The 15262-nt window shown below is 43.8% G+C and overlaps 1 protein-coding gene across 4 annotated transcripts in view; it reads right to left on the bottom strand.

Moving 5' to 3' along the window:
- The window catches only part of CDC14B (cell division cycle 14B), a gene marked incomplete at its 3' end in the record, with an annotated part of 185714 nt that overhangs the window by 38410 nt on the left and 132042 nt on the right, over positions 1-15262 (bottom strand). For all 4 annotated transcript variants that reach the window (XM_082245535.1, XM_082245532.1, XM_082245534.1 and 1 more), the window contains exons 6-11: positions 14976-15042; positions 14119-14181; positions 13912-13999; positions 7461-7691; positions 4557-4695; positions 3181-3343 (exon numbers count right to left, since the gene is read on the bottom strand). In XM_082245535.1, coding sequence (XP_082101661.1) covers positions 3181-3343; positions 4557-4695; positions 7461-7691; positions 13912-13999; positions 14119-14181; positions 14976-15042 — 751 coding nt within the window. The remainder of the gene's footprint in view (positions 1-3180; positions 3344-4556; positions 4696-7460; positions 7692-13911; positions 14000-14118; positions 14182-14975; positions 15043-15262) is intronic.

Here is a 15262-nt window from a genome sequence, read left to right as displayed (position 1 = left end):
AGTGTCCAGTTGGTGATCGCTGCAGCACCCACAACTGATGTGCCTATATCCAGTAAAGGGTGCGATGGGAATATGAACTATTAGTGGCTGTAAATTCTGTTTTAGCCAATAGGTTGCATAGGAAGCATAAGTTATGGGGCTGGAGGGCCGCTATCAGCTTCAGAGAAATGGAGTTTCCTCATGGACTGTGGTTGACTTACTACTGTTTTTCCTGCACGTTTCTGCTTTTCTGCTCCCAACTGCTAGAAATTCTCCAGTGCGCAGCAAGAGTCCTCCCCTGTGGGGTACCCAAGGAATGGACATATATTAAGGTAGTGGCAGCAATCCAGTTCCAATGGCGGTCTTTCTGCAGAATCCTGCAATAGGGGGTATGGCAAGCTATCTGCTTTTGTGATCAGCAAAAAAACAGCAGCCAAAGTGTGCAGCTAGGAGTCTAATGAGTACTACGTCACGAACTGCAAAAGGAACTTCTGGTTGGAAAGTGGAAAAAGATCAAAGTAGAACAGGCAAATGCTATAATAAACGTACCTATTAGACCAAATAGTGCAACAATAAAACTATGGAAAAACACCAAGATCTCCCTACATCTATGCCACATGAGCACAGCACTATGGAATGTCCTGCAGAACAAGGCAGGAATCGGTATGTATAAGGATACAGAGAAACACACCACTGATCCAGTTCCAGGCTTTGCCTGTCACAGTGGGCATACCCACAGAGGGGTCTTTAGGGTTTGGGTGCCATAAGAATGGACCAGGACCTTGGAACTGTAAAGCACCCAGCAGCCACCTACACTCACTGCACCACGTACAAAGGTGAGCGCTAAATGCAGCATCCAGTGCCCAAAGTAATCATTACAGGCCAGCCCAGCTTTGCTGCAGGGTGTAGTTACAGTTACCAAGGCGTACTAGAATATTACCAATTAGGAAACTGCAAGTAAGCCAAAATGGCAGTGAGCAGTCAAATCTTGAAAGAAGTGTCAGTTGGTAATAAAATAAATCTGGTAAAAAAAAAAAAAAAAAAAAATAATTCGCAAAAAGCGTATTTTGATTGGTTTGCGCAAAAGTTATCGCGTTTACTAACAAAGGGAAAGATTTCATTTTTGTTGTTTTTTTTTTAACGCGTAATGGCAGCGATCTGTGATTTTTTTTGCGGTATTACGACATTGCGGCGGACAGATCGGACCTTTGACTGACATTTGACACTTTTGGGGTTACCAGTGACATTTCTACAGTAATCAGTGCTATATAGATATATATATATATATATATATATATATATATATATATATATATATATATATATATATATATATATATATATATATATATATATATATATATATATATGCACTGTTACTTTAAAAATACACTGGTAGTGAAGGGGTTAACTTTATTTGGGAGGGAGGGGCTGTGTGTGTCCCTAGGGGCATGCTTTCTACTGTGATTGGCTGTGGCTTGAGCTGTAAGGACACTGATCAACGGATCTACATAGTAGATCCATGTGATCAGTGTCTTTACAGCGAGGAGAATGACAGGTCGCTTGTTTACACAAGCTGCCTGACATTCTCCCTCTCCCCCGCCGAGTGGCTGGCGGACATCGGGTCCGCTGGTCACACGCGCGGCGGGGGGGTCCGTGACCACGCGGGAGCGCGCCTCCGGCGGCGCGCGCTCCCTAGACCCTCACAAGCAAGCAACGTAGCCCTACGTTAGTTTGCCTGTGAGGGGCTGACCGCCGACGTAGATAGTCGTGCGGCGGTCGGCAAGTGGTTAAGGGTACACAAGAACATATCAATGTTAGATGGTACCTGTAATTCCTTTGTGGCCTTTGTATATGCAATTTACAGGAATGCGACTGACAGCTGGCTCAGCCTCTCCGCGAGCTGCTGGAAGCCTGAGCCAGCTGCCCCACCCCTTCCACAGCCCAGCCCTATGCTCACTGAAGACTGAGAACTGAGCGATAAGGGGTCTTTGATTGCATAGTGATCGGTGCACAGGTGGGAGGGACCGATGCAACATCTACCTATGGGAGTATAAAGATTTGTTTTTTTATATTCCCCAAATTCCCTTTTAATCTCTTCCTGTTGCATTTGTCACAAAGCAGAGGGAGAAACGGGAGTAAAAGTGATCAGGTGGCTGTAGAGCCATTGGGATCATTTTTAGCAGAAAGCCCACTGACATAACCACACATTGTGTGTGTAATATATATATATATATATATATATATATATATATATATATATATATATATATATATATATACACACACACACACACATACACACACATACACATATATACATATACATACACTATGTAATATACATACACACACAGCCGGAGCATGTGGCAGGTGGTTAAACTTTAGCTGCATCCAAGTAAGCTGCACAGCGAACAGCTGATGTTCAAAATAATAATAGCTAGCCAAAAACACTACAGAACGTTGGGTGTGCAGGTATGATCCAAACTTGCTCAGCCAGCATGCACATCACTAAAAATTACACATCAGGCAACTGTGGAGCAATGTAGGATTCAACAAACGGATCACTATTTCCCCTGAAAGGCCTCAGCTGATTGTATTTGTGGGTAAACTATAAAATTGTCCCTTAATGGCCAGATTAGGAGGCTGTCACCTTCAATGTACAGTATAACAACAACTTGCAAAGGACTCAGTGTATCCAAACCCAACAAAAAATACTGCATGTAATATGCTGAAGCTTGATTTTCCTTGGTGTGGTGGCTGCTTACCTTTTCTTTCACCTGGTAAACACTGTCTCTGGGTGGCTACACCATGCCACACATTTATGTAGGGATGCAAGATTATAATATGAGACCAATTTAGGGTGACAGACTACAAACATGTCTATCTCCTCTTCATTACAGGGGGGCAGGACAATTCGTAGTTAGTATTATTAGAAATAGTATTCTTTATTGCAGTTACCAGGAAGTGACAAGAACACTGCATTTCTGGCAAGATCAACAACTATTTATTTGCTGAAATTATTCTAGGCTTGGGAAAAAAAAAAAGCCCAATCTAGCCACCACATCTAATAAAAAAGGTTCAGCATATTACAACATTAACCACAGAATTGAACAGAGTAATTCTTGACTTTTCTCTGTAGTTTGTATTCACAATGAGGATTCTGAAATGGTCAGATCTCACATATTTACAGAAGATTACCAGTTCAATGTCTTCTTTGCCAGAAGCTTTGCTCAGATCATCCCGAAGAGAAATATCATCTACTCCAGAGAGTATAAACGTCATTGACACTTTGTTTCCATTTTCCTGCTCCCTCTGCTTTTTGCGGTAAATGTCTCCTTCCATCCAAAGGCTCACTTGCTTGCTGTAAAATGTGAGAAACATACATTCATGGGTATTATATACACTGGAGGATCAGGAACAACCGTTAATTATCTACTGTTGGCAATTTTTATAGTACAGTGGTTGGGTGGTCACTGCTTATTACCAAGGTTGTGGCAGCTTCATTTGAAAAAAAGAGCACATAATTGAGGAAAATACTATGGGCACAGCCCTTTGGACCTTTTCCCAACTAAGTAAATAGTTAACTGGTGCTTAGGTACCCCCCTTCCCCACAACAAATACAAATCCAATCCCTCAAACCTGAGGCACCAGTACTGCATTCTGGGGCGAGGGAGTATGGAGTTACTTGCAAATTAAGTTCAGAAAGTGGGTGTTCTGGCATTAAAAATTTGTGTGAATGTTTTTTGGGCAGTTTTAAAATTGCCCTCTGCGCTATTAAGCTGGCCATAGATGGTTTGAATCCAGATATGAACCATGTATTGGCACAGGCTAAAACATACCCAAGTTGGTTACAGGACAGAAAATCACTGTCTATGGCCGGCTATTGGGGATAAAGTAGGTTTGCCTGCACAAAAGGGGAAACTCCTGAGACCCTTATCAGGATATTTTAAATCCAACAATGGTTTCCCGTTCAAAACATCTACCAAAAAAAAAAAAAAAAAATCCCCACACAACAGATTCTGAACACAATATTCTAGGTAAAAAACACAAGTAAGAAAAAAAAAAAAAAAAAACAATTTTCACAGCGTGACAATGAAATGATACCTTAACCAATTTAAAGGATCAGAAGGCCCCTTGCACATGGGGAGGCTATTCCCTGTGATCTCGGTTTTAATTTACCTAGGAGGTACAGGTGCATAAAAGAATATGGACAGGATAAACTAGATGGCCACTGAACTACATCTACTCCCAATTATTATTATTTTTTTTTTTTTTTAAGGATTTAGAGGATTCAGAGGGCCATGGTTAGTCCTTTCCATGACTAATGTGATGGTGCACGTCTAATCTAGGCATAAGGCGGCAGTTTTTAGGTCACTTGGGAAGCTTCAATAGAATACCATGAGGAAACGAATTAGCAGGGATGGCACGGCTAGGGGAGTAATTGACTGCATCAAAGTACATACTTAAAAATGCATTTGGTTTTTCTTTTAATGTTCAGTGGGGCTTCAGAAATGTGCTTTTATTGCTGTGCTCAGAGGTTCAAAACAGAGTGCTCATTCATCGACAATACTTACTCCACAAGGTACTGCTGTTGCGGTCCAATCACAGAGCCAGGTCTACATATCCGAATCCAAGCAATGCACTCTGCTGCTGTCATTCTGTAATGCTTCATCATATAGCATGCAATCAGGGTACCTGTCCTACCTAGTCCAGCTAAGCGATGGGGAAGAAAAAAAAAAAAAAAAAAAAAAGTTAAAAAAAAAAATGATAATATTCTCTGAAAAAGTAATGTCAGAGCCACTTGTTGCTTCTAACAGTGGGTGACCAACCATAACCATCTTTTCAATAACTTTAAAAATACACATATCTTCATACAAAAGATTCTATAAAAAGGACATTAGAAAAACTAGGCACTGTATTTAAAATGTTCCCAAGAATGGTTTTATTACAATTTCTAAAAATTCTATTTATGGCCTACTTCAAGCGGCACTTTTTTTTTAGGCTTTTCTCCTTGTGCTCTGGCCAGTAACACACCTGTACACTAAAACTGAAGCAGAACTCCAGCTAACACTTTAAAACCTAAATGGAGGGAGGTGGTTTGTAACTGCTTTTAAATACATAAAAGCTGACCATTTTACGCAACCCAGTCAGTGACAAATGATCGATCTTATCCCTGTAACTGCAAGAGAGTTTTTCTTCTGAAAAACAGACGTGATGGCTGGATCACCAGAAGAAAATTGAAAAAAGAAAGTCGAAAGGAAACCAATACAGCCATCACATCTAAGAATTGGTAATCTATAATAAAATGAAGGTTTACTTATGGGTTTAATACTGCTTTCAGCCATGTGTGTCTCCATGCCTTTTGTATGCTACTATGGCAAATGTAAGATGTTAATACTTAGGATAGTTGGGTGTGACAGCCATAGCGGTTAAGCTTGGAGAGCATAGTCGAGACAAACTGATGCAACACTTTCCAGCAACGAAAGTCTTGTGCCTGGTGGCTTTAGCAGTCTGCCTGCAGGAAGGTATTCTTATTTAAATCCCTTCACTTCAGGATGTGCTATCCCATGTGCTTCCAAATCTGGTTTTACAGAGTAAGGCAGGCCATAGATGAGATTTTCTTTCCTACAACCATGGGCTGTCGCCCCTGCTGGGAGAACACAGTCATTATTGCTAGCAGCTATGGCCACTGGCAATAACCGCATGCTAGAAATTCAACATGCTGGCTGTATCACAGTTGATCAGTGTATTGACTTGGGTGTAATCAGCCTGCTCATACATGGATCGAATCTTGGCTGGTTCCTGCTGAACCAGATAAGATTTCAACCATCCATGACTGGCTTAAGACTTTCAAAGACAAAATCAGTAATACTGGATTTAAAAGACCCCCCCCCCCCCCACCCCAGGCTTACAGCAAACCTTTACAATAGAACTCTAGACACCAGCGGTTGTTGATCAATGGCAATAATGCAGAGTCCCAGGAGACATCAAAACCTGGGGGCACCACCATGGCATTAGAAATCATAACACATAGGAGCACTCCTAGGGGTTCCAACATTACAATGTGGGACAGAAGGAGCAAATTAGGTTTTATCAGTTATCCAATTTTTTTCTTTTTCTAGGCAATAGTTCATGCAACCAGTTCATTTGCACTTACATTAAAGGACAAGTTCACATTTTACTTAAAAAAAAATTAAACAATTTAGCATTTATTAAAAAACAAAGAACCTGCAAAGTATTGCACCCACCGACCAGCAAATCACGAGTGCAATTTCAGGCTCCTGCACAGTCAACCTTTAGCTTTCAGTCTGTACCTCTGTATGGACAGTAAACTTGCAAGCTGGAGGGAGTGTGAATGGACAAGTGTGCTAATCAGTATGCTCGCAGTCCATCCAAACTACAAGTCCCATCTGCCACAGTGGAAGAGGGACCTGTTTTCTCATTACGTAAGATTCCTGTGAATAAATGAGGCTATGTGGGAGGAGCCCAGCCGTTTTCAAAATGTGACAGCGGGTTCGAGGAATCTGTGGGGGGAGCCGAGGACATCTCCTGGATTGCGTTACACCCTAAATGGGTGTGTAACATGCTCCAGAAGGTGAACTTATCCTTTGATATAAATCATTTAGGATTTCCTACAAAAAGCCCCATACAAATATGCAGATACTTAAAAATAATGAGGCTACGTAGAAAGCATAACAATTTACTTATTTCAGCACACTGCACATGTTAATGAGGCCTAAGGCTCCATTCACATTAGCGCATCTCCAAAGTCACGCTTTTCCAGTGCGACTTTAAAACAACTTTACATTTTCTGGACTAAAGTCACATCAAAAGTTGAACCATGCAGGCACCTTTAAGTCGCACGGATTTGAATAGGTGCCATTGAAAAAGATGGGCTGTGACTTGTGAAGTTGCATGACAAGTGTGAATAAAGCCTCATAATCCACTGTACCTAAAGCTAAATTACAGTAGGTGCCCGGGATTTGCAGGCAAACAGGCACCTGCAGCACACCATAAAATTATTGGCGACACTCAGCACCAGCCAGTGACTAGTCTTCATTTCAAGGATACCGAAAGGAGGTAGAGGGTGAATAAAATGACAGGGGGTAGAAGCTGAATGAGTGGAACACAAGGAATTAACCAATCAAAATCCTAAACTATGTAGCCAGCTTATATGGCAGCCTATAACAGTTAAAACACAGGCGCAGAACATTACTTGGGAAAAAAAAAAAAGAAAAAAAGAAAAAGAAAAGAAAGGGAAAAAAAAAAAAAAAAAAAAAAAAAAAAAAAAAAAAAAAGGTACCAGAAACCAAGTCTAGATATACTCTATCCAGAAAGACTCCACAAGGAGCGGACCATGTAACTGACAGAAGAAGAAAATAGATTCAGGAATTTGTGAATGAACAATCCAGGTGGGTGGGTATATAACAAACAAAAATCACAAGAGAAAATGTACAATTTAAAAGAAATCTACAAACCTTTGCAGTGTACCGCTATAGCCCCTTCTGCATTTTCACAGATGTTTAGAAACCTTTTCAATATAGCATCACAAGGAGTACTTCCATCAACAAAGAAAAGGTCATGGTGCTCAAAGCTGCCATCTGTAAACCGCTTTGCGTCGTACATTTTTTTGTTTAAGCGTATAACAGTAGAAATGTCATGTGCTTTGAAATATGGGAAGTATGCTTCTGGAGCATGATGGGGGTAACCTGAAAGAGAAAATGATGGATTAATGGTTATGTAGCTGTGCTGGAAAAGAAAGCGAATGTCACTTCAAGCAGCATTACCAGAAAAAGGAAACACCTTAATGCTGAACTTCATATGTTACACAAAAAGCCTTTGCATGGCGCACCCCAACACTGCAAAGACTAAGGCCCCTTTCACACTTGTCCTGCGACTTGGGACTGCTAATTCGCACAAGTCATACCCCACGATTTCCAATGAGTACCGTTCATATCTGTGCAAATGCGAGTCCCTTCACTACTTTGGTCCAAATTTAATGCGACTTGAGGGCCATAGACCTCAAGATTACAGAGGCATTGCTTCAAGTCACATCAAAGTCACGCAACTTCAGGTGGCACAAGTGTGAAAGGGGCCTAAATGCTTGCCAAGTCTAGGAGTAGCGGAAAAAGCTGCAATACTTACTCTATGGCTCGCTCCAGCTCTCCCCAACATCCTAGACGGTGGGCGGGCCCTCACATAGAATGCAGGGCTATTGTTAGAGAATTACATGGCCACAAAGTCAATCATATTCAGTTTTTAAGCCTTAAAATGTATTACTAAATGACCATACAGTCCATATGCTAAGACCAGGGTTCCATCGAACCCTAGGGCTCCTCCAGGAGGTCGCTAGGGGTCCTTGAGCAATTTTTGCCTCTCAGATATGTTCCTACTGATACCATTATTGCTTTTATCTCTCTGTAAGGGGGGGGGGGGGGGGGGGGAGTTCTTCCCATAACCACAAGTGTAAGGAGCATTCTTCCTAATGACCATCACACTAGTCTATCCTACTTTTTAGCAAGGGTTCCCTGAGACCAGAAAATTACTTCAAGGATTCCCCCCCCTGTTGAAAAGGTAGAGAAAGGATGTCTTACGCTCGAGTCACACCTATACATGTTGCTTTTGAGCATTTCTGTAGTCCTTTCCACTTATGCTGGGATCACCATTGAGGTATTTGTAAATCCCCATCATATCCCCTCTCAATCGTCTCTTCTCCAGCGAAAAATGGATTTTTGTAAAATCTTACCGTAAAATCCTTTTCTCTTAGCTCATTGACAGACGTAGTCCTCGGTGATACACCACCTTCGGGTTATGTTGCCTCCACAGGAGCAGGACTAGACAGGAAATTAAAAAGCTCTGGCCACACCCCAGGGGCAGTCCCAGAGGGTATATCCTCTCTCTCTCTGCCTCAGCAAATCAGTTATGTGAAAAAGCAGTCTTTAGAGATTTTAACCCAACTCAAAAAACAGAGGGGCGGGGACTACGTCTGTCAATGAGCTAAGAGAAAAGGATTTTACGGTAAGATTTTACAAAAATCCATTTTTCTCTAGCGCTCATTGACAGACGTAGTCCTCGGTGATACACCACCTTCGGGACGTCCCAGAGCAGTATCACAACTGAGGGGTGGGAAAATGGAAATCAAATCCCAATCTAGAAGGCCCAACCGGTGCCAACTAGAAGTTTACAATGCTCATCCTTAATGTTGAGACTCAACAAAAAAGAGAAAAAAATTTTTTTTTTTCAAACAGAAAAAACCCTCGAGGTAGACCACCGGTCTCCTCAAATTGCGGCCTGCAAAACCTTGCGGCCAAATGAGGCATCCGCCGATGCCGTCACATCAATTTTATAGAATTTTGTAAAGGTATGTACCGACGACCAGGTGGCCGCCTTACATACCTGGACCACTGACGCCTGATGGCGAAAGGCCCAGGAAGTACTGAGCGCTCGAGTGGAGTGCGCCCTAACAGGGAACGGAGGACTCTGACCCTTAATAGAATAAGCCTGTACCACCGTTTGTCTAATCCATTTGGCAATGGTCGCGGCAGATGCAGGCAAACCCTTTCTGGGGCCATCCGTGATCACAAAAAGTGAATCCGTCTTACGGAATGATTCCGTAGCTTTCAGGTATACCCTGATTGCCCGAACCACATCTAAGGAATGCAACGCATGTTCCCGATGATGCTTGGGCTGAGGACACAAGGAAGGTAGTACAATATCTTCATTCAGATGAAAATCTGAAACCACCTTGGGAAGAAAAGATGGCTTAGGATGAAGTACTACCTTATCCCTATGAATCACTAGGTATGGTGACTGGCATGATAATGCAGCCAGTTCTGACACCCTGCGAGCAGAAGTAATAGCCACCAAGAAGGCCACCTTCTGGGATAAAGTAAGCAAGGGAATCTCCCTGATGTTTTCAAAGGGAGGTTTCTGTAGAACCGACAAAACCAAATTAAGATCCCAAGGCGGTAAGGGCGCGCGGACTGGAGGAGCCAGGTGCCGCACCCCCTGGATGAAATTCCGCACCAAGGATTTGGTAGCTAAAGGCTTCTGAAAGAAGATTGCTAATGCTGAAACTTGACCCTTGATGGTGCTCAAGGCTAGCTTCTGCTCAACCCCTTGTTGCAAAAAGGCCAATATTCGAGACACCGAATAGGTACGTGGAGGAAATCCTAAAGATTCGCACCACGCAATATAAGTTTTCCATGTGTGATAATAGACTTTGCTGGAAGTCGCTTTCCTTGCTTTAATAAGGGTAGGAATGACTGAAGCTGACAAACCTCTGTCCTTCAGTACTTGGGTCTCAATGGCCAGGCCATTAAACCCAGCGACTGTAAAGCATGATGGTAAATTGGTCCTTGAGACCACAGACACTCCCTGAGACGAAGTTCCCACGGAACGTGTACGACTAACATGTCCAAGTCGGCCAGGCCGGCTTGAGGAGGCCAGCCTAGAATTTCTAGGACCACTGGCGCTGATAGAATCTGAACCAGGCGTCCCTAGAGGTATCTGGCCCCGACCATCCGAGAAAGTCTGGTCGTTTTCTGTTCCCACACATTTATCAGATACCTGATAGTTATCAGGAAAGGTGATCTTTTCTGGTTGAACCTCAGGGACCGAAGTCACCCGACTAGAGGCTACTTGGCCTATCTGGTCAACCAGATCCGATTCCTGTGAGGTATCGGGACTAATCTTGGGAAAAGGTAAAGGAAAAGATCTATTCAGGGAACGGTAACTACCGCTTCCTGTAGTACTTAAATGTTGGAAGGGAAGAATCGCACCGGTAGTAGTGGTTGATGCTCGATCTAATGTCCTAAATACCGGTGAAAACGTCCCCCCACCCTGAAACCGGGTGGGGGCGCACCTTCAGGCTGTGTACTCCTTTGCTTCGGGTTCGGCTGGGTTGGTCCCCTTCTTGAACCCTCCTGGAGGAGTCTTGCCTTTCCCGCTAGTACCAGCCGGGCGCCCTTTATGGGCGGTAAAGAAAGGTCCTCGCTTGTTGCGAGGTCCCTTAGCTTTAGCAGCCTGTGGCAAAAAAGTGCTCTTGCCCCCAGTGGCATCCTTAATGATTTCATCTAGGTTGGCCCCAAATAGACGATTCCCCTGAAAGGGGAGATTTGTCAAGGTCTTTTTGGAACCTAGGTCAGCTGACCAGCATTTTAACCACAGCACACGTCTGAGGATCACCGCTGTCTTAGATGCATGCCCTAATAAGGGAGTAGTGTCCAAGGCTGCGTCACAGATAAACTGTAGCCCTTGTATAATCTGTTCCATCAAATCAGATGTCTCCTGGGGAATATCTTTTCCCCTAAGTTCTTTGCGTACCATTTTCGCCCATTCCGTAAGTGTCTGGGAAACTAGACCAATAACAATTACTGGTCTAAAAGCTGACCCTATCAGAGAGAAGATGGTGCGGGACTCTGCTTCCATCTTTCGATCCACCGGATCCTTAAAGGACGAAGTGTCCTCCACTGGAATAACCGTGGCTTTATTCAGCCTGGAAATAGGCGGATCCACGACTGGTGGTACCGTCCATTTCTTAATGATGGATTCCTCAAACGGATAGCGTCTAGCAATACGCTTGGAAATAGTAAAGGTACGTTTAGAATGCTCCCATTCTCCTTTAATCTGATTACCGAAACATTTAGGTACAGGAAAAGCCTTCATCGTCTTGATGGGCTTATTAGTACCAAAAGGAATCTCTGTTTCAGTTGCCTCTGCCGGTAAAGCCTCAAGTTTTAAGGTTTCCTGCACTGCCACAACTAGTGCGTCCACCAATGCTTCTTCCTGAATAATAGCAGGAGAAGAAGCGTCCTCCTCACTGTCTGAGGGGGCTTTACCTGGGATAACAGCCCTTGCAGAGGAACCTGCAATTGCCGTGACCACCTCTGAATCTGAGTCAGAGGTGTCAAATGGTATAGGGGTAGGCGGGGGTCGCTTCCTTGACCCCCGTCCCTGACAGGCCGCCTCCACCCGAGCCACCATAGACTCCAAAATTGCTGTAAATGACTCTATACTCTGTGCATCGGCGGGTCCCGTGGCCCCCTCGAGGGAAACAGGTGGGGGAATATGTGTGGCAGGGTCCATGATAATTCCAGTTACTTCCTGGATAATATAATTCAAAAATAAAACTTTTCTTTTTTTTTTTTTTTTCGACCCCCAGCGCCACAAAAGCCCCTTAGTGTTACCTGCTAGGGATCCCTATCGATCGAGAGAGAGAGAGAGATAGACCCCCAGGCTCACCACTTGATGCTCAGAGTTTAACTGCAACAGGTTACAGCGCTGTCTTGACAAACAGGAAGTCTTTTGGCTGGCTGCCCAGGAAAAAAGGAGGCGGCTCCGCCCCTCTGTACGCCTTCCGGCGCCTCCCCCAAGCTCCACGAGGTGTTTGGATCACCTCAAACATGGCCGCCCCCATGCTGGAGACACGAGGCTACGCCAAAATGGCGGCTCGTGCGATCCAGCAAAAAAAAAAAAAAAAAATGGCGGCGGCCCGTACTGAATAGCGGTGTGCTGCAGGGCACACAACACTCTCTCTGCATGGGGATATGGCGTGGTTGGCGGTACCGGCCCTGGCGGACCGCATGGCCGTTTGGGAGGCCTGCTAATAGCTGGAGATCTGATTAGGAAGGCAGTCTACATGTCCGTGGCTTCTGACTGGTAGGTAGCTTATTCTTAACCCATAGGATTCCCAGAATGCCACAGATTACATCTTTAAAACATGTATACAATTAGATTGTTAGCTCCCAAACCAAGCCTCCTGGCTTTTTGCACACAAAATCACACTCAAAGTAGGAGGATCTGTGTCATGTTGTAGGATAGAAAGGGACTCTATCTTACCATACAGAGAGGGGCCCGCGTTCACCACAAAACCCGTCAGGGGGAAAGGGGGAACATACTACTCACCATACCGGAACCAGGCGGGCACCAACTCCTGACAGTACCCCTCTCCACCGGGGCGGGAGGGCTGTCGACCGATACGGACGCCGTGACTCATGGTCTTTGGCGTTTCAGCGAGACGTTTAACTCGCGTGGACAGTCCTTTAATGGGACTTTGTCGCGGCCGACCCAGCGCGGAGCTATGGCCTGCACGCGCTCGTAGGCTGAACTGGGGTGACCACCGGATCTCAACATCCAGCCCGTCGCCCAGTTCAGCTTTCTTGCTTGAAGATCTCACAGGAACACTGGAGAAAAAAAGCTGTCTAAAAAATCCTTTAAGAAAAAATTCTTGCCAGGACCTAAGATCCCAGCAAGGTATCTAGGTCCTTACTCCTAACTAGACAGAAAATAACTGATTTGCTGAGGCAGAGAGAGAGAGGATATACCCTCTGGGACTGCCCCTGGGGTGTGGCCAGAGCTTTTTAATTTCCTGTCTAGTCCTGCTCCTGTGGAGGCAACATAACCCGAAGGTGGTGTATCACCGAGGACTACGTCTGTCAATGAGCGCTAGAGAAAATAAAATTTAGTGCTTTTAGTCGCTCCTTGCAAATGAGGTCCTCTAATCCCCTACTTTCATTGCCCTTCTTTTGGCTCTCTCCAGCACATCCCTTCTGAGGATTGGTGACCAGAATTGAACAGAAAAAAAAAAAACTCAAGATGTGGCTAGACCAGAGTTTTGTAAAGTGGCAGGATTAGCGTTTTATCTCTGGTATATAGCCTCTTTTATGCATGCCAATATTCTAAGGGCTTTGACAGCTGCAGCTCCACATTGCATGCCATTGCTCAGTCTCACATCCATTAGGAACCCAAGATCTTCCTCCATCCTTGATTTCCCCCAGAGGTTCCACTCCCCCTTGTGAGCATTTTGTGGTCATGTTTTTAGCCCCAGGAGATGCATGTTACTTTTGGGCTGATTATTGGTGCACGTCTGCTTTTACATAAAGTGTTGTTTTCCCTCTCCCCCTCCCCCCCCCCCATTTTATTACATACCATTTTCCATTTTACTCTTTTGATGAGGTCCACTAAAAGCTAGAAATTTCTCTGGGATTATCCAGTTGAAATCCCCGTTTTCAGCTCTCTAAAGAGAAAAAGTATGTTAATACAAGAAACTCTACTGCCTTTACAGTTTCATGTAATTACAGGAAGGTTGAAGGCCAGCCAGGGCACTTTCTATATTAAAAGTGTGGAGAATCTTACCTCATAATGCTGGTATTCATCCAGATCAAAATTTCGAAAATCAAAGAATTGATACTGCAAAGCCTGCAAAAAAAAAAAAAAAAAAAAATTAAAAAAAAGGAACACTTTGTAGTCAGAGTATAGCATCAAGTCAAACTCATGGGATATTGCTCTGGTCAGTTAAATAGCAGAGGGGGTCAGTTTCAGCTTCTTTGGTGTTAATTTAATTAAACAGGTGCACTAGATGGGCAACAATGAGATAACCTCAAACAAAAAAAACAGGAATGGTTTTCCAGGTGGAGGCCACTGACATTTCCCCCCCACTAATCTTTCCTGACAGTTTTTCACTAATTTTGCATATGGCTAGTCAGTGTCACTACTGGTAGCATGAGGCGATACCTGAACCCTATAGAGGTTGCACGGGCAATCCAACTCCTCCAGGATGACACATCAATACGTGTCATTGCCAGGTTTGCTGCATCTCCCACCACAGTCTCAAGGTCATGGAGGAGACAGTTACTCTAGGAGAGCTGGACAGGGCCGTAGAAGGTCCTTAACCCATCAGCAGGGCATACCAAAACATTTCGCTGACCTGACAGATCAAATTTGGCACAAAATCTGACCATTTGTGAAAGGAGAAGATGATAGACAGACAGAGGACTTTACAATCACACAATCAATAAAGCATAACAGGAGCTAATTAACTGCAAGCCATCAACTTAAATAAAATAAGCCTGAACCCCACAGATCAGTAAGCCCCATCCATAACTGTCTATAGATTCGTTCGGTTTGATTTGTGTATTTTGTACTGTTCCTTTTTCCTCATCCTTCCTGTAGCTTTTTCCAATGTAAGACACGGGACTTCTTTGACGCCTCACCTTGTGCACAGCATGGAAACAGTCCAGAAGAGTTAAATGAAAACTACAGGTACCAAACGAGGCATCCCTGCAAGACACAGCAATCAATCATGTTAGGTCTTCGTAACAGACTACTGCTACTGCAGAAAACTGTTCTACCCTGCCCCTGTGGTTTTTACAAACAAAAAAATAAGAAAGATTGAACATTGCAAAGTATGTTAAAAAGATAGCATTGAATTATAATGCAATAGTGCCATTTTGGGCGTACAGAAAAAGCATTAAAAAAAGAGAAACACACATTCTACATC

The sequence above is a fragment of the Pelophylax lessonae genome (genome assembly GCF_965119305.1).
Source record: "Pelophylax lessonae genome assembly, chromosome: 1".
In the NCBI taxonomy this organism is placed as follows: Eukaryota; Metazoa; Chordata; class Amphibia; order Anura; family Ranidae; genus Pelophylax; species Pelophylax lessonae.
The sequence above is the reverse complement of the archived record's forward strand: the minus strand, read 5'-3'. Positions and strand labels throughout refer to the sequence as shown.